This window comes from Musca vetustissima, unplaced genomic scaffold, assembly GCF_032173495.1.
Source record: "Musca vetustissima isolate MV318-11 ecotype Yass unplaced genomic scaffold, APGP_CSIRO_Mvet_v1 utg2116, whole genome shotgun sequence".
Taxonomy (NCBI): domain Eukaryota; kingdom Metazoa; phylum Arthropoda; class Insecta; order Diptera; family Muscidae; genus Musca; species Musca vetustissima.
The window spans coordinates 325,646-345,992 of NW_026882293.1; the positions used below are offsets into that span (position 1 = coordinate 325,646).

At 38.2% G+C, this 20,347-nt stretch overlaps 1 protein-coding gene across 1 annotated transcript; it reads right to left on the reverse strand.

The window, feature by feature from the left end:
• Positions 1-1,239: 1,239 nt before the first annotated feature.
• LOC133328588 (glutathione S-transferase theta-1-like) lies at positions 1,240-19,842 on the reverse strand. Its single transcript, XM_061537145.1, has 4 exons — positions 19,728-19,842; positions 18,700-18,802; positions 18,313-18,632; positions 1,240-1,367 (listed from the first exon to the last, which is right to left on the reverse strand). The coding sequence occupies exons 1-4, from the start codon at positions 19,840-19,842 to the stop codon at positions 1,240-1,242; spliced, it is 666 nt and encodes a 221-aa protein (XP_061393129.1).
• Positions 19,843-20,347: the final 505 nt, after the last annotated feature.

A 20,347-nucleotide genomic window follows, 5' to 3' on the forward strand; every position in this document is an offset into this window, starting at 1 on the left:
TCAGCTTGACTATAAAGGATCCCCTCCGCTGGTATATATAGCCTCTCTTCATCACGTCTACACTCAGTCTGTCAAATAAATTATTTTTAGCTCGTAAATAAAGACTCGTCTATAAAGCCTTTCTTCAGCTAGTCCATAAAGGCTCCATTAAAGTTGTCTTGTCTATAAAGACTCCCTTCAGCTCGTCTATAAAGACTCCCTTCAGCTCGTCTATAAAGACTCCCTTCAGCTCGTCTATAAAGACTCCCTTCAGCTCGTCTATAAAGACTCCCTTCAGCTCGTCTATAAAGACTCCCTTCAGCTCGTCTATAAAGACTCCCTACAGCTCGTCTATAAAGACTCCCTACAGCTCGTCTATAAAGACTCCCTACAGCTCGTCTATAAAGACTCCCTTCAGCTCGTCTATAAAGACTCCCTACAGCTCGTCTATAAAGACTCCCTTCATCTCGTCTAAAAAGACTCCCTTCAGCTCGTCTATAAAGACTCCCTTCAGCTCGTCTATAAAGACTCCCTTCAGCTCGTCTATAAAGACTCCCTTCAGCTCGTCTATAAAGACTCCCTTCAGCTCGTCTATAAAGACTCCCTTCAGCTCGTCTATAAAGACTCCCTTCAGCTCGTCTATAAAGACTCCCTTCAGCTCGTCTATAAAGACTCCCTTCAGCTCGTCTATAAAGAAGCTCGTCTATAAGGACGCCCTTCAGCTCGTCTATAAAGACTCCCTTCAGCTCGTCTATAAAGACTCCCTTCAGCTCGTCTATAAAGACTCCATTCAGCTCGTCTATAAAGACTCCCTTCAGCTCTTCTAGAACGACTCCCTTCAACTCGTCTATAAAGACTACCTTCAGCACGTTTGTAATGACTTCTTTACCTTCATCTCGTTCAAAAAGACTCCCTTTAGCTCGTCCATATAGACTCGCCTCAACTCGTCTATACAGAGTCCCTTCAGCTCGTCCATAAAGACTCCCTTCAGCTAAACTTAAACTAAAAATTCGACTGCTACTTTATATAGAAATATATTGTTATAGAATCTGTAGTTTATAAAAAATAAATATGGGAAAATTCGAATATTTTATATTTACGTATATTTGTATGACTTTAAAATGCAATCAAAAGGTTATATGTAGTTATTGTTTAGTTAATATTTGCTTAGGGCAATACAAAGGCACATAAGTCCATACTCCAAAATCAGTGGTCTTATTTTTCTCTCGTTCCTCGTTATATTCTTTCATCATCAACAACTTATACACCAGCAAGTTTATTCACATATTTATGTGCGTTGTCATAAAATGGATTCGATTCTTGACGGACTTTGGACAACCATTCGGAAATTTTTGGGAACTTTTCCGAAACATTATATTTGCAGATTTCTGTAAAACAATTCCACCTGTAATTAGAAATCCAGAATCTATAATGTACATTTAAACTTACTTGTCTGCTCAATTTCACATGCTCCAAACAGATCAGCTGCCGTCATTTTATTACCCGTTAGAAAATCCTTATCCTTTAACCAAATATTTTCCACTAATTTTAAATTGGTTTCCATATCTTTTTGGAGAGCGGTAATTTTTTCAACTGTCGGAACTTCAGCCAAACCCATCAGAGGATACAGGCCAACCTGTAGAAAATATGTTGCACAAGGGAGACGTACACTCAGGTGTTGCCATTCTAAGAATTCATCAATTTGTGCACGTTTTTGCAAATCTTTGCAATACAACTGATCATCAATGTGGCCTTTGTCGGATAGATATCTGAAATTAGGGAAAATTAAAAAAGTAGATGAACTAATTTTTATTTTGGGGAATGAGGTAAAGAACTAACCTTAAAATGGCTATAGATTCACTCAAATGAAAATCAGCATCCACAATGCAGGGTACCTTTTGGAAACGATTGATTTTCTTGAATTGCGCCGAACGATGTTCCACTAAAAATGACAAAACAAATTAAATTAAATCATATATAGTAGGGTTTTCGCGATAAGAGGGATATTGGTAAATTAAAAGAATTGGCAAATTTTGTTATCCCCCCGAGGGTACCTTTTATTATCTATAGACTTTTCAGTTATTATAAAAAACCATCTCCAAGCAGTCATTTAATCTGATTTATAAAGCATTTTCGTCTGTAAAAGCTCACTACAGTTGGTCTATAAAAACTTCCTTTAGTTTGTCTTTGAAGATTTCCTTTAGTTCGTGTATGAAACTTCCCTTCAGTTCGTATATAAATTCTTCGTTCAGGTCGTTAATATAAATACTTCGTTCTGTTCGTATACAACCGCTCACTATATTCAGCTCGTCTCTAAAATTTTTCCTTCAACTCCTTTCACTCATTCAGTTAATTTGTAAAGACTACCTTCAGTTCGTCTATAAAGACTATTTTCATTCAACTAAGCTCAATTATTATGACGACTACCTGCATTTTTTAATTCATTCATCTTTTTCCTAAAGTCTCCATTTAGCAGATCTATAAAGACTTCAAAGCTCGTATATAAAGACTTCTTTCAGTTCGTCTATAAATACTATCTTCTACTCGTATATAAAGACTCCTTTTAGCTCGTCTCAAAATACTCCCTTCAGCTTGATTCCCTGTCTACAGGCTGTCTGTTAAGACTCCCTTTAGTTCATTTTAAAATATTCTCCACAGTTCGTCAATCAAAAAACGGGAATAGTTAGACAAATTCGGTTTTATCAAAGGCCCTGTTATGTCACCCTGTTGCCTACGTCATATTACACGAATCACCATTGCATGTGCAACACTGCACGGTGATCATATGTGCTGCTGACGTGTCAGGATTTGATTGGTTGATGCATTTTTGCAAATTAGCGATCCCTAACCGGCCTGGAAATTACTATCGCTTCATTCTCGAGAGTAGCGGCCGGCGAGATAAGACCGAATACGTAAACGAAAAGAAAAGGAGAAACAGAAAGAAAAATAAAGGAATTTTACCGGTGTTAGAGTGTTGTGTGAAAATAATAAAAAAAAAAAAACGGCTTAACTCTAGTTTAGTAAAAACGATCAGATTTTTCTGAAAATTTTTTCAGAGGTAGGTATTTTTACCCTAATTATGGGGATATCTTTTTTTCTTGGGGGACGTACCCGGTTACCCGGTTATTTGACCCGGAAGTTCGGGTACGGGTACCCGGTTATATCCGGTTCTACGGATCCGGTTAATATAATATGGGTATCATTTTAAAGGTTATAAAAATACCTTTCCATTGAGTGGTAATATGATGGGGTTATCTCAAACCATTTTGGAGATATAGTCAAAAAACTGGGTTTTGGTCCACGATTTTTTTGAAAAACTCCCTAAAAGTCGAACTTGGGCCCATTATAGTACCTCTCTAACCCAAACTCAAATAATAGACCACAATTTGCCCTTTCCAAAATGGTGCGATATGTGGCTGTATCTGTTGTGGATCAAAAGAAATGGGCCTTAGAACCCTACAAAAACAAGAAAATTCTGTCGCGTAGCCGGTGTTGGTATCTGTCCATAGGAGAAAGTCTTAAATCCCCGGCCGAAGGCCGGCTACACAAAAAATATTCTATTTAGAAGGATTTTCTGCCGCGTTAGCCGGTGTTGGCATCCGTCCGTAGGAGAAAGTCTTAAATCCCCGGCCGAAGGCCGGTCATCCAAAAAAATATTCCATTTAACAAGAGATTCTGTCGCGTAGCCGGTGTTGGTAGCTGTCCATAGGAGAAAGTCTTAAATCCCCGGCCGAAGGCCGGCTACACAAAAAAATATTCTATTTAGAAGGATTTTCTGCCGCGTTAGCCGGTGTTGGCATCTGTCCATAGGAGAAAGTCTTAAATCCCCGGCCGAAGGCCGGTCACCCAAAAAAGTATTCCATTTAACAAGAGATTCTGTCGCGTAGCCGGTGTTGGTATCTGTCCATAGGAGAAAGTCTTAAATACCCGGCCGAAGGCCGGCTACACAAAAAAATATTCTATTTAGAAGGAGTTTCTGCCGCGTTAGCCGGTGTTGCGTCTGTCCATAGGAGAAAGTCTTAAATCCCCGGCCGAAGGCCGGTCACCCAAAAAACACCATGCTATTTAAAAGAAGATTCTGTCATGTAGAAAGATTTTCCTTGTTTTATAGGGTTCTAAGGCCCATATCTTTTGATCCACAACAGATACAGCCACATATCGCACCATTTTGGAAAGGGCAAATTGTGGTCTATCATTTGGGTCCTGTTTGGAGAGGGACTATAATGGACCCAAGTTCGACTTTTAGGGAGTCTTTCAAAAAAATCGGGGACCAAAACCCAGTTTTTTGACTATATCCCCAAAATGGTTTGAGATAACCCCATCATATTACCACTCAATGGAAAGGTATTTTTATAACCTTTAAAATGATACCCATATTATATTAACCGGATCCGTAGAACCGGATATAACCGGGTACCCGTACCCGAACTTCCGGGTCAAATAACCGGGTAACCGGGTACGTCCCCCAAGAAAAAAAGATATCCCCATAATTAGGGTAAAAATACCTACCTCTGGAAAAAATTTCAGAAAAATTTGATCGTTTTTACTAAACTAGAGTTGTTCCAAAAAAACACTAATAAAGAGTGAAGAATATACATTCAAATGGATGCACTCTAAAAATAAAAAGTGTGTGTTTTCGTGAATTAATATTGAAATTGTTCAATATTTTTTTTAACTGGTTGGGTTAATTTGTGCAAACCCAACAACAGTGAAAAGCCGCCACCGAGGCGCTGGGACTGTACCAGTGAATTACACGTGATGGTGCACGCGCAGTTGGGTAACGGTACAGTGAGTTTTTTTACTATACAACAAGTTTTGTTCGGGTATCAGTAAACCCACAAACATTCAATAGACAAAAATAGTGCCGCCAAAATTCATTAACCCAGTTCAGACTTAACCAACTCAAAATTCATCAGCCCACCAACTTTTTACAAAAAAACCCAGTGCCATCAAAATCAAATAACCCAATTCATACCGAACAATCTCATAAACCAGTACACACCAACATCCCATAGACAAGCTAGTGCAATCAAAATATAATAATCCCGGTTCAGACCTAAACCTTCCGCAAAACAGTTCACACATCAACCTTTCATCAAAGAAATTGTGCACCGCCACCCAATAAACCAGCTGTACCTCAGTTATCCCATAGCCCAGTACATACACAGCATTACATAGACAAATTCATACATCATCATCAATAGCCTGAAATTCAACCCACATCAACTGCCGTTAGTAATTCAACTACCGTTAGCCCACATTTCGTTTCCTCAACATACCACCCTCAGCCGCGCAGCCTTCTGTTGTTGGATCCATTGAAATTGTAAGTAAACCCGTAGAAGACCTAACAGGAATCAAATTGACTGTAGCCCGGATATTAGATCGAGGTCCTGAATTCTGACTGGCAGCAGTGTCCTCATACCTTTACTATTAATGGAGATATAGTCAAAAAACTGGGTTTTGGTCCACGATTTTTTTGAAAAACTCCCTAAAAGTCGAACTTGGGCCCATTATAGTACCTCTCTAACCCAAACTCAAATAATAGACCACAATTTGCCCTTTCCAAAATGGTGCGATATGTGGCTGTATCTGTTGTGGATCAAAAGAAATGGGCCTTAGAACCCTACAAAAACAAGAAAATTCTGTCGCGTAGCCGGTGTTGGTATCTGTCCATAGGAGAAAGTCTTAAATCCCCGGCCGAAGGCCGGCTACACAAAAAATATTCTATTTAGAAGGATTTTCTGCCGCGTTAGCCGGTGTTGGCATCCGTCCGTAGGAGAAAGTCTTAAATCCCCGGCCGAAGGCCGGTCATCCAAAAAAATATTCCATTTAACAAGAGATTCTGTCGCGTAGCCGGTGTTGGTAGCTGTCCATAGGAGAAAGTCTTAAATCCCCGGCCGAAGGCCGGCTACACAAAAAAATATTCTATTTAGAAGGATTTTCTGCCGCGTTAGCCGGTGTTGGCATCTGTCCATAGGAGAAAGTCTTAAATCCCCGGCCGAAGGCCGGTCACCCAAAAAAGTATTCCATTTAACAAGAGATTCTGTCGCGTAGCCGGTGTTGGTATCTGTCCATAGGAGAAAGTCTTAAATACCCGGCCGAAGGCCGGCTACACAAAAAAATATTCTATTTAGAAGGAGTTTCTGCCGCGTTAGCCGGTGTTGCGTCTGTCCATAGGAGAAAGTCTTAAATCCCCGGCCGAAGGCCGGTCACCCAAAAAACACCATGCTATTTAAAAGAAGATTCTGTCATGTAGAAAGATTTTCCTTGTTTTATAGGGTTCTAAGGCCCATATCTTTTGATCCACAACAGATACAGCCACATATCGCACCATTTTGGAAAGGGCAAATTGTGGTCTATCATTTGGGTCCTGTTTGGAGAGGGACTATAATGGACCCAAGTTCGACTTTTAGGGAGTCTTTCAAAAAAATCGGGGACCAAAACCCAGTTTTTTGACTATATCCCCAAAATGGTTTGAGATAACCCCATCATATTACCACTCAATGGAAAGGTATTTTTATAACCTTTAAAATGATACCCATATTATATTAACCGGATCCGTAGAACCGGATATAACCGGGTACCCGTACCCGAACTTCCGGGTCAAATAACCGGGTAACCGGGTACGTCCCCCAAGAAAAAAAGATATCCCCATAATTAGGGTAAAAATACCTACCTCTGGAAAAAATTTCAGAAAAATTTGATCGTTTTTACTAAACTAGAGTTGTTCCAAAAAAACACTAATAAAGAGTGAAGAATATACATTCAAATGGATGCACTCTAAAAATAAAAAGTGTGTGTTTTCGTGAATTAATATTGAAATTGTTCAATATTTTTTTTAACTGGTTGGGTTAATTTGTGCAAACCCAACAACAGTGAAAAGCCGCCACCGAGGCGCTGGGACTGTACCAGTGAATTACACGTGATGGTGCACGCGCAGTTGGGTAACGGTACAGTGAGTTTTTTTACTATACAACAAGTTTTGTTCGGGTATCAGTAAACCCACAAACATTCAATAGACAAAAATAGTGCCGCCAAAATTCATTAACCCAGTTCAGACTTAACCAACTCAAAATTCATCAGCCCACCAACTTTTTACAAAAAAACCCAGTGCCATCAAAATCAAATAACCCAATTCATACCGAACAATCTCATAAACCAGTACACACCAACATCCCATAGACAAGCTAGTGCAATCAAAATATAATAATCCCGGTTCAGACCTAAACCTTCCGCAAAACAGTTCACACATCAACCTTTCATCAAAGAAATTGTGCACCGCCACCCAATAAACCAGCTGTACCTCAGTTATCCCATAGCCCAGTACATACACAGCATTACATAGACAAATTCATACATCATCATCAATAGCCTGAAATTCAACCCACATCAACTGCCGTTAGTAATTCAACTACCGTTAGCCCACATTTCGTTTCCTCAACATACCACCCTCAGCCGCGCAGCCTTCTGTTGTTGGATCCATTGAAATTGTAAGTAAACCCGTAGAAGACCTAACAGGAATCAAATTGACTGTAGCCCGGATATTAGATCGAGGTCCTGAATTCTGACTGGCAGCAGTGTCCTCATACCTTTACTATTAATGAATTAGTCATAATATATACAGACGTTATTATACCTCTATACATACTTTATTATTATACATTCATTACTATTCATTTATACGTACATGATTATTATTCATTTATACATACAATATTTTGCAGTTTCATTTCATTTTTTTTATAATCATTGTTAACTACGCCTCGGCGATCTCCCCATTTCGAAATTAACCATATTCTGGTATATTTTTTTGATAAATACAGTAGTAGCGACGAAATCCTACATCACATCGAGCTCGATAGGTAAAGGAAATTTATTTCATTTTGAATTTTAAACCATTTTAACCCAAATATCTGGGGAAATCACCTGAGAGTATGTTCCAAATTCAGTCCTGGTATATTTCTTTAGTTTCCTGAAGCATATTTGTAAATCGTTCATTTATATTACATCATCCTAAGGTTTAAGAAAAAACATAATCTTGAGTATTATTGAATCCAATTGTTATCAGATGTAACTACTTTAAGCTTATATGGTATAACCTTTGAATAAACAATAAAAATGTTATCGAATTATGAATTGAAATGAAAGGTTTGAGCCATGAATTAATTGGTAAATAAAGAAAGGTAATGTAAAGGTAATTGGGCAGCCGTAATATAAGTAATGGGGGTCCTCATGACTCAGAGGCCCATTAAGGGGGTTCAAGATAGGAACCCATAGGGAGGGCAAAGGGTACCCAAACTCCACCTAGGGGTACCAGCAACAACAACATCAGCAACCAAATACAATCCAGCAACAACAACAATCAAAAACAATACAACAACATGTTTTAACGGTTTTCTTGTAAAATGATATAATGTTATTTTTGTATGTGCTCAAGTGTACCTCCTCGCCGCTAGAGTTTTAGCCGGAGCCAAATTAGCAAAATACCATTGACACCTTGGTAATAAATAGAGGTCATACTTGTCAGGCATATTACAAAATGGCGCCCAACGTGGGGCAAATTTTAGGTTTTGGATCTAATGTGTCCATACCTAAACTTTTTGCAATAATTTTGTTTTTTTTTTTTTAATCTGATTTTGATTATGAGTCTTGAGGTGTTGTTAAATTACAACACTCAAATGCAGTAAATTAATTCAGATGATCTATATCTCCAAACTCCATCTCGTTGAGAAATATTTTAGTCGTCTTGAAAAGTAGTTTTTATGACATTTTCAATTTGTGACCAAAATATTATTATGAATTCATAACATTTTTATATTGGCAGTTGGTAATATATAGTCATTCACCGTCGATAAATTTATGATTGAGGTGTTATTAGCGATATTACCCAACGGCTTAATTAATATTATATCATTTTCGCAATTCCTTTTGGAAAAATTTTCCGGTTGTTGGAATTTTGGATGTTCTTTTGTTGTTGTTTATTTAATTTTACGACTGACCCAAACCTTTTTACATTCGCCGATTATTGGATGAATATAGTATAACATTATAGATCTTTCGGAAAATAGTTCCTGAAGTGAGAAGACTTTAGAATAGCAATTATATATATAATGTTGATGTTTTTTTTTAATTTTTGATACTCTTTTGGAAAACTGATATATAGAAACATTAATTCTAGTTTTGAGTTCTAGTTTGAGATTTTGTTGAATTGACTTTCGATTTTAATATGGATCCTGCAACGGGAGCATCGAAGAAAACCCGAGGTCCCATCACCCGTTCGAACAGTAAAGCCAGTGATGATGTTCCGGTTGATAATGTCCATACTTCTGATACTGATGATGAGGGTCAGGCCACAGCAATAGGAGGTGCTGAGGAAGCAAGTACTGTAACTCAGCCGTCATTTAGCCCGTTGACACAATTAGGTGGTAGCCTTCAAGAGTCTCGGAAATTGAGTAGTACAGGAGTAGTTGAAGCTTCGATGATAGAATTGTTTCGTAGTGAAATGAAAAATGCAGTAGCAGAGGCAGTCCAAGAGGCGCTGTCACAAACACCGAGTCCTACCGGTAATTCGAAAAGTACTTCACAAGATATCCCATGGCCACACGATTTACCACCACTTAACCCAGAGTCAGATAGAAGACAGGAAGTGCATGCTTTTCAGCCTCAGGATAGACCAACACAAGATTACAACTCTTATAAACCCAAATACCCATATCTTAGTAAATGGGGAGTGAAATTTGATGCAACTCCGAAAACTCCTCAAGTGGAGGATTTCATATTTAGGGTTGAAAGATTGCAAAAGAGCTACGGTTGTTCCAATAGAGAGTTATTGGATGGATTTCACCATTTGCTTGAAGGCCGACCAAATCAATGGTATTGGGCACAAGTACGTCTTCATCCAAATATGAGCTGGACTAATCTCAAATTATCTATTATTCGAGAGTTTCAAAAATATCATTCAAATCTTGACGTTTTAAGACAAATGATGGACCGCAAGCAAGGTCGTGACGAATCGGCAACACAGTATATTGATGCGATAACTAATTTACGTAGCCAGTTGAGAAATTCCCTGCATGATTACGAAGTTATCGACATTATTAAGAACGGTTTAAAGCCAAAGGTGGCACACCTTATCTTTAGTTCCGAATGTTTTTCAGTAGAAGGTCTTCGTAACGAATGTAAGAAGGCTGAAGAATTTTTGGAAAGAGAATCATCCCAAAGGTTCAGGCCAACAGGAAACCCTCGTATGGTCAATGAAATCATTGGGAGTGATGTCGATGAAATTACAGAAGAGATCGACGAATTGAAGATTAGGTCAAGACCTATTGTCGCTTTAAAAACTGATAAATCTCGTTGTTGGAATTGTGGGCATAGTGGTCACGTTTTTAAGCAGTGCGACAGTTCGCAACGATCGCTGTTTTGCTTTAGATGCGGATCTCCTGGAGTTACTGCGCCACAATGCAACAATTGCAAAAAGAATATTCGTTTCTCTGATTCTTCCAAAGCCGAGTCTCGGTCTACACAAACTGTAGACTGACTAGCTACTAAAGATAGTTCCACATTTGTAGATCCACATGATTTAGACCATAATAATTTACCCGGACTTTCCAATTTACCAGCCAGAACCAAACCAGACTTATCTTTACCTTTCCATGTCCGCATGGCAAACTATATGAAGACCCGTAATCGTATTTTTAATTCCGAAATTTCTGTCAAACCCAAGATTTTCGTTTCTCCACGCATCATGAAAGCTCGTGAGCGTTATAATATCAGACGTCAGAGGAGACTGTCTATTTCTTCGGCTAATTTCTGCAATGTTTATTCCAATGATCCTCGACCATTTCGTGAAGTCTTAGTTAACGGCACTCCAGTATTAGCACTCCTTGACAGTGGAGCTTCTGTTACCTGTTTGGGTAAGAATTGTTTGTCTCTGATTGAAAAATTGAATTTGAATGTCATTCCCATTCATAAATGTAGCGTCGGTACAGCAAACGGACAGCGAGTTTCGTGTTCAGGCAAAGTTCAAGTTGAGCTCAAGTACGATGGCCAGACGGAGACCATGGATATCTATTTAATTCCTGGTCTAGAGAATCCAATGTACTGCGGAGTTGATTTTTGGAGGAAATTTAATGTTGCGCCTAAACTTATACACAGTATAGAGATCAAGTCCGATATTCAAGATTCCGATATGCATGTGTTGACGCCAGATCAAGCAGCTATGCTCGAGAAAGCTAAAGAAAGTTTCAAAGACTTTGAACAATTTGGACTCGGGAAAACTGATTTGGAAGAACACATTATAGATACGGGGGACGCCGCCCCCATAAAACAGCGTCACTACCCAGTGTCTCCAGCTGTTGAGGCTTTGATATATTCGGAACTTGATCGCATGTTGAAGTTAGGCGTAATAGAACCCAGTACCAGTCCCTGGAATTCGCCAGTCACGCTCGTACGCCGAGGGGAAAAGAATAGGCTCTGCTTGGACGCGCGAAAGCTGAACGACGTCACGGTTAAAGATGCGTATCCTCTTCCTTTTATAGATGCGTTGCTAGGACGGTTACAGGATACGTATTATATCTCAAGTATTGACTTGAAAGACGCGTTTTGGCAAGTGCCCCTGGCAGCTGACAGCCGTCCGAAGACAGCGTTCACGGTCCCGGGAAGACCACATTATCAATTCACCGTCATGCCGTTTGGATTGTGTAACGCAGCCCAACGGTTATGTCGGTTAATGGATAAAGTGATCTCTCCGGAACTGAAGAACAAAGTTTTCGTGTACCTCGACGATCTTTTGGTTGTATCTCCAGATTTTGAAATCCATATCGATCTGTTGAGGAGGGTAGGCGAGATGTTGTCCAGGGCGAATTTGACCATAAACATTAAGAAGTCGAAATTTTGCCGCCGTCAATTGAGATACTTAGGATATATTGTCGGTGAGGGGAAATTGAAACCCGACCCTTCAAAGATCAATTCAATCACAGACATACCAGTACCGAAGAATACTCGCGAGGTCAGACGTTTCCTAGGAATGGCATCGTGGTTCAGGCGATTCATTCGGAATTACGCAGAAATTACATCTCCAATTACTCGTACCTTGAAGAAGGGTAAGCAATTTTCGTTTGATGAAGATGCTGTTGATGCCTTCAACCAATTAAAGTTAGCTCTTACTACAAGCCCTGTATTAAGCCATCCATTCTTTGACAAGCGATTTTACGTGCAGTGTGACGCGTCCAACCTAGGTGTCGGTGCAGTCTTGTACCAATTAGATGCTGAAGGTTTGGAACGACCCATCGCCTTTCACTCCGCTCAGTTATCCAAGGCTGAACGGAATTATAGCGTAACAGAGCGTGAGTGCTTAGCCGTTATTAGCGCCATCAAGAAGTTCAGGCCTTTTATTGAACTTATGCCGTTCACAGTGGTAACGGATCATAGCGCGCTAAAGTGGTTAATGGGTCAGAAGGACCTCAGTGGTCGATTGGCAAGATGGAGTCTCAAACTCCAAGGGTATAATTTTGATATACAGCACAGGAAAGGTACTCAGAATGTTGTCGCTGACACATTGTCGCGATTGCACATGGATGAGCTAAATATGTTTGTAGATGAGGGGCCCGTAATCGATTTAAATTCTCCTGAATTCAAGAGCGACGAATATTTGAAATTGATTGCGATGGTCAAGGAAAATCAAGACAGTCTTCCAGATTTGAAGATCTGCGATTCATTTGTGTACAAGAAAACTCTTCCATCCGATGGCAATCCAATTCATGAAAACTTCATATGGAAATTATGGATTCCTTCAGGTTTGACGAATGCACTTATTGAAAATGCGCATACTTCTACTGTGAAAAGCCATTGCGGTATTGGTAAGACTATCGCTGCGCTCAGACAATATTTTTATTGGCCAAAAATGGCAAGGCAAATTCAAGAATTTATTAACGCTTGTGTTTTGTGTAAGGAGACGAAAGCTCCAAACAAAGTTCTGAGACCAAAAATGGGGTTTGAAACCGTAACTTGCAGACCATGGCAGAAGATCTTTATAGACTTCATAGGACCTTTTCCGAGATCGAAATCCGGTAACAGTTTTGTTTTCATTGTGCTAGATCACTTAACAAAATTCGTTTTGTTAAAGCCTTTGCCGAAAGCGAATACTAGAAGCGTAATAAAGTTTTTAGAAAGTGAAGTCTTTCATAAGTTTGGGGTTCCCCAAACAGTCCATTCCGACAACGGAAAGCAATTCACTTCTACCGAGTTCACAGATTTCTTAGAGAAATACGGATGCAAACCTATGAGAAATGCCGTGTATTCGCCACAGGCGAATGCATCGGAACGCGTGAACAGAACTATTATCTCGGCAATACGCGCTTATGTATCAGAAGATCAAAAGGATTGGGACCGTTTTCTATCGGCTATAGAATGTTCACTTCGGTCTACAATACACACTTCTACCGGATATTCACCGTATTTTTCATTATTTGGCTCACATATGGTCACGCACGCCAGCTATTACGATATAGTAGATAAACTTGGCGCTTTAGAAGACGGATCGATTGAAGTCGTTCCGAAAAACAATGTATTGGAATTAGTTCGAAGCGCGATAAAGAAAAAACTACATGAATCATATGAGAAATCAGCGGCTCGGTATAATAGAAGATCTCGCGACGTCACGTTTAAACCCGGTCAAGAAATTCTAAGAAGAAACTTCGTGCAAAGTGACGCTTCCCGCCATTTCAATGCTAAACTTTGCCGGAAGTTCGTTAAGTGCCGTGTTGTTCAGAAATTAGGTAATTCCCTTTACGAAATTGAGGATTTACAGGGTAGGAGAATAGGAATCTACCACGCAAAAGACCTCCAACATATGGTACCCTCGAAGTAGACGCCCGGTTAGCTCAGTCGGTAGAACATGAGACTCTTATTCTCAGGGTCGCAGTTCTTCCCCACTCCAAGGTTATGATAGGTCGACTTCCCGAATTAGTTCTCCTCCGACAGGTCTCCGGTAACTCTTCGGGTTTGTTATGTCACCCTGTTGCCTACGTCATATTACACGAATCACCATTGCATGTGCAACACTGCACGGTGATCATATGTGCTGCTGACGTGTCAGGATTTGATTGGTTGATGCATTTTTGCAAATTAGCGATCCCTAACCGGCCTGGAAATTACTATCGCTTCATTCTCGAGAGTAGCGGCCGGCGAGATAAGACCGAATACGTAAACGAAAAGAAAAGGAGAAACAGAAAGAAAAATAAAGGAATTTTACCGGTGTTAGAGTGTTGTGTGAAAATAATAAAAAAAAAAAAACACTAATAAAGAGTGAAGAATATACATTCAAATGGATGCACTCTAAAAATAAAAAGTGTGTGTTTTCGTGAATTAATATTGAAATTGTTCAATATTTTTTTTAACTGGTTGGGTTAATTTGTGCAAACCCAACAACAGTGAAAAGCCGCCACCGAGGCGCTGGGACTGTACCAGTGAATTACACGTGATGGTGCACGCGCAGTTGGGTAACGGTACAGTGAGTTTTTTTACTATACAACAAGTTTTGTTCGGGTATCAGTAAACCCACAAACATTCAATAGACAAAAATAGTGCCGCCAAAATTCATTAACCCAGTTCAGACTTAACCAACTCAAAATTCATCAGCCCACCAACTTTTTACAAAAAAACCCAGTGCCATCAAAATCAAATAACCCAATTCATACCGAACAATCTCATAAACCAGTACACACCAACATCCCATAGACAAGCTAGTGCAATCAAAATATAATAATCCCGGTTCAGACCTAAACCTTCCGCAAAACAGTTCACACATCAACCTTTCATCAAAGAAATTGTGCACCGCCACCCAATAAACCAGCTGTACCTCAGTTATCCCATAGCCCAGTACATACACAGCATTACATAGACAAATTCATACATCATCATCAATAGCCTGAAATTCAACCCACATCAACTGCCGTTAGTAATTCAACTACCGTTAGCCCACATTTCGTTTCCTCAACATACCACCCTCAGCCGCGCAGCCTTCTGTTGTTGGATCCATTGAAATTGTAAGTAAACCCGTAGAAGACCTAACAGGAATCAAATTGACTGTAGCCCGGATATTAGATCGAGGTCCTGAATTCTGACTGGCAGCAGTGTCCTCATACCTTTACTATTAATGAATTAGTCATAATATATACAGACGTTATTATACCTCTATACATACTTTATTATTATACATTCATTACTATTCATTTATACGTACATGATTATTATTCATTTATACATACAATATTTTGCAGTTTCATTTCATTTTTTTTATAATCATTGTTAACTACGCCTCGGCGATCTCCCCATTTCGAAATTAACCATATTCTGGTATATTTTTTTGATAAATACAGTAGTAGCGACGAAATCCTACATCACATCGAGCTCGATAGGTAAAGGAAATTTATTTCATTTTGAATTTTAAACCATTTTAACCCAAATATCTGGGGAAATCACCTGAGAGTATGTTCCAAATTCAGTCCTGGTATATTTCTTTAGTTTCCTGAAGCATATTTGTAAATCGTTCATTTATATTACATCATCCTAAGGTTTAAGAAAAAACATAATCTTGAGTATTATTGAATCCAATTGTTATTAGATGTAACTACTTTAAGCTTATATGGTATAACCTTTGAATAAACAATAAAAATGTTATCGAATTATGAATTGAAATGAAAGGTTTGAGCCATGAATTAATTGGTAAATAAAGAAAGGTAATGTAAAGGTAATTGGGCAGCCGTAATATAAGTAATGGGGGTCCTCATGACTCAGAGGCCCATTAAGGGGGTTCAAGATAGGAACCCATAGGGAGGGCAAAGGGTACCCAAACTCCACCTAGGGGTACCAGCAACAACAACATCAGCAACCAAATACAATCCAGCAACAACAACAATCAAAAACAATACAACAACATGTTTTAACGGTTTTCTTGTAAAATGATATAATGTTATTTTTGTATGTGCTCAAGTGTACCTCCTCGCCGCTAGAGTTTTAGCCGGAGCCAAATTAGCAAAATACCATTGACACCTTGGTAATAAATAGAGGTCATACTTGCCAGCCACATTACAGCCCCAATAACAAAATTTCACATTGCCAATTCAGCCCTGTATTAGAATGTTAAACTATTCTACATTTTTGTTTACAGTCTCAAAAAAATCTATTATACATACTTACATTTTCTAATTGCCACCGGACAATCTTCATATGAAGTTCGGCTCATTTGCAATGCAATCCATAGGGCTCGCGATGGTTGAGACATTAAATCGTAGAAATATTTAATTTTTGTCATTTTATTGCGTCGTATATGAAAATGTTATCAAATATATTAACAAAAATATGTAGAATATCTAATAAAAAATATATTATATTGTTGTTGTTTCTGCTGCTGTTTATGCACACACTCCGTCCGACCCGGCCCAGCTGTTTTTTCTTTTTGTTGTTTGCTAAATAATACCAATCCGATGCGACTGCTTGCTTTTGGTCTTCTGTTTGTGCATAATAGAAGTGTGTGTTTGTTGTACGCCTTCATATCAGTCCAAAGTTCTTTTCTCTCCAAGCTTTTTTTCTGTTGATCATTTTTTGGCTTCTTATGCGGGATGGTTGGGTTCGCATATTCGTATGCAGTCATTCAAGAGAATATCGAAGAAGTTAAACATGAATTGAGAATAGAAATTATCTTCCAGAATGTTGCCACATCGAAGTTCATGGATTTAATTGAATTTGAAGATTATGGTTAGGAACAAAATAATTTTTTTTATCAGCTTGTTGCATTCTGGTTCATGCAGCTTGTAATAATAATTTTTTACCCTAATGATCTGCGCAAATAAATCCCTTATGTAAAGATGCTTTTCATCAAGTCAACTTTTGAATGAATCTTCTTAAATTAGGTTTTCCTTCAGCTCGTTTGCAATAAAATCTTCTCATCAGCGAGCTTATAAAACAAAATTCCATTAGCGTATTTAAAAACACCTCCAATAAAATCGATCCACTCCTCTATAAACTGACTTCTGTTTATAAAGATTCTTTAAATTCAGTTCGTCTACAAAAAAACGTCCCTTTAATTCGTCTAGACAGAGTCACTTCAGATCTTCTATAAGGGCTCTCTTCAGTTCTTCTGAAAACTATTCCTTCTGTTCATCTTTAGACTCCTTTTAGATCGTCTCAAAATACTCCCTTCAGCTCGATTCCCTGCCTTCAGATCGTCTATAAAGACTCCCTTCAGCTCGTCTATAAAGACTCCCTTCAGCTCGTCTATAAAGACTCCCTTCAGCTCGTCTATAAAGACTCCCTTCAGCTCGTCTATAAAGACTCCCTTCAGCTCGTCTATAAAGACTCCATTCAGCTCGTCTATAAAGACTCCCTTCAGCTCGATTCCCTGCCTTCAGATCGTCTATAAAGACTCCCTTCAGCTCGTCTATAAAGACTCCCTTCAGCTCGTCTATAAAGACTCCATTCAGCTCGTCTATAAAGACTCCATTCAGCTCGTCTATAAAGACTCCCTTCAGCTCGTCTATAAAGACTGCCTTCAGTTCGTCTATAAAGACTCCCTTCAGCTCGTCTATAAAGACTACCTTCAGCTCGTCTATAAAGACTACCTTCAGCTCGTCTATAAAGACTACCTTCAGCTCGTCTATAAAGACTACCTTCAGCTCGTCTATAAAGACTCCCTTCAGCTCGTCTATAAAGACTCCCTTCAGCTCGATTACAAAGACTACCTTGCAGCTCGTCTATAAAGACTTCCTTGCAGCTCGATTACAAAGACTACCTTGCAGCTCGTCCAAAAAGACTCCCTTCAACTCGTCCATAAAGACTCCCTTCACCTCGTCTATAAAAGAGCCTCTTTATACAGTGCAACTTCTTTGAAGGCAGAAGTTAACGTAGAAAGTTGACTGCTACTTTATATAGAAATATATCGTTATAGAATTTGCAGTTTATAAATAATCAATATGGGTAAATTCGAATCTTTTATATTTATGTATATTTGTATGACTTTTAAATGCAATAAAAAGGTTATATGTATTTATTTTTTAGTTAATATTTGCTTATGGCTATACAAAGGCAAAGTCCCTAATTCAAAATCAGTTCTCTTGTTCTTCATTATATCCTTTCATTATCGTCAATTTATACGCCAGCAAGTTTATTCACATATTTATGTGCCTTGTCATAAAATGGATTTGATTCATGGCGAACTTTGGCTAACCATTCAGAGATTTTTGGGAAATTTTCCCCCACATTATATTTAGGGATTTCTATAAGAAAAATGTATTTAAAATATAAAATTCTTGTTCAAAAATGTCCTTTCAAACTTACTTATCTGCTCAATTTCACATGCTCCAAACAGATCAGCTGCCGTCATTTTATTACCCGTTAGAAAATCCTTATCCTTTAACCATATATTTTCCACTAATTTTAAATTGGTTTCCATATCTTTTTGGAGAGCGGTCATTTTTTCAACTGTAGGGACTTCAGCCAAACCCATCATAGGATACAGGCCAACCTGTAGAAAATATGTTGCACAAGGGAGACGTACACTCAAGTGTTGCCATTCTAAAAATTCATCAATTTGTGCACGTTTTTGCAAATCTTTGCAATACAACTGATCATCAATGTGGCCTTTGTCGGATAGATATCTGAAATTAGGGAAAAACGAAAAAAGATGAACTATTTTTTATTTGGAGAATAAGGTAAAGAACTAACCTTAAAATGGCTATAGATTCACCCAAATGAAAATCACCATCCACAATGCAGGGTACTTTTTGGAAACGATTGATTTTCTTGAATTGCGCCGAACGATGTTCCACTAAAAATGACAAAACAAATTAAATTAAATCATATATCGTAGGGTTTTCGCGATAAGGGGGATATTGGTAAATTAAAATAATTGGAAAATTTTATTGTTATCCCCCGAGGGTACCTTTTATTATCTATAGACTTTTCAGTTATTATAAAAAACCATTAAATCTCCAAGCAGTCATTTAAGCTGATTTATAAAGCATTTTCGTCTGTAAAAGCTCACTACAGTTGGTCTATAAAAACTTCCTTTAGTTTGTCTTTGAAGATTTCCTTTAGTTCGTGTATGAAACTTCCCTTCAGTTCGTATATAAATTCTTCGTTCAGGTCGTTAATATAAATACTTCCGTTATGTTCGTATACAACCGCTCACTATATTCAGCTCGTCTCTAAAAGTTTCCTTCAACTCCTTTCACTCATTCAGTTAATTTGTAAAGACTACCTTCAGTTCGTCTATAAAGACTATTTTCATTCAACTAAGCTCAATTATTATGACGCCCCTAAAACTCGGCTATAATGACATTCTTCAACTTGTCTATAAAGACTACCTGCATTTTTTAATTCATTCATCTTTTTCCTAAAGTCTCCATTTAGCAGATCTATAAAGACTTCAAAGCTCGTATATAAAGACTTCTTTCAGTTCGTCTATAAATACTATCTTCTATTCGTATATAAAGACTCCTTTTAGCTCGTCTCAAAATACTCCCTTCAGCTTGATTCCCTGTCTGCAGGCTGTCTGTTAAGACTCCCTTTAGTTCATTTTAAAATATTCTCCACAGTTCGTCAATCAAAAAACGGGGATAGTTAGACAAATTCGGTTTTATCAAAGGCCCCAATAACAAAATTTCACATTGCCAATTCAGCCCTGTATTAGAATGGTAAATTATTCTACATTTTTGTTTACAGTCTCAAAAAAATCTATTATACATACTTACATTTTCTAATTGCCACCGGACAATCTTCATATGAAGTTCGGCTCATTTGCAATGCAATCCATAGGGCTCGCGATGGTTGAGACATTAAATCGTAGAAATATTTAATTTTTGTCATTTTATTGCGTCGTATATGAAAATGTTATCAAATATATTAACAAAAATATGTAGAATATTAAATAAAAAATATATTATATTGTTGTTTTTCTGCTGCTGTTAATGCAAACACTCCGTTCGACCCGGCCCAGCTGTTTTTTTTTTTTCTTTTTGTTGTTTGCTAAACAATACCAATCCGATGCGACTGCTTGCTTTTGGTCTACTGTTTGTGCATAATAGAAGTGTGTGTTTTTTGTACGCCTTCATATCAGTCCAAAGTTCTTCTCTCCAAGCTTTTTTTCTGTTGATCTTTTTTTTGGCTTCTTATGCGGGATGGTCGGGTTCGCATATTCGTATGCAGTCATTCAAGAGAATATCGAAGAAGTTAAACATGAATTGAGAATAGAAATTATCTTCCAGAATGTTGCCACATCGAGGTTCATGGATTTAATTGAATTTGAATTTGAATTTATGGTTAGGAACAAAATAATATTTTTTTATCAGCTTTTTGCATTCTGGTTCATGCA

Coding starts and splice junctions, on each gene's coding strand:
- LOC133328588 (XM_061537145.1), bottom strand. CDS start 19,842: ATGACAAAAATTAAATATTTCTACGATTTAATGTCTCAACCATCGCGA. Junction 18,803..19,727: donor TCCGGTGGCAATTAGAAAAT/GTAAGTATGTAT, acceptor TGTCATTTTTAG/TGGAACATCGTTCGGCGCAA. Junction 18,633..18,699: donor GAATCTATAGCCATTTTAAG/GTTAGTTCTTTA, acceptor CCCTAATTTCAG/ATATCTATCCGACAAAGGCC.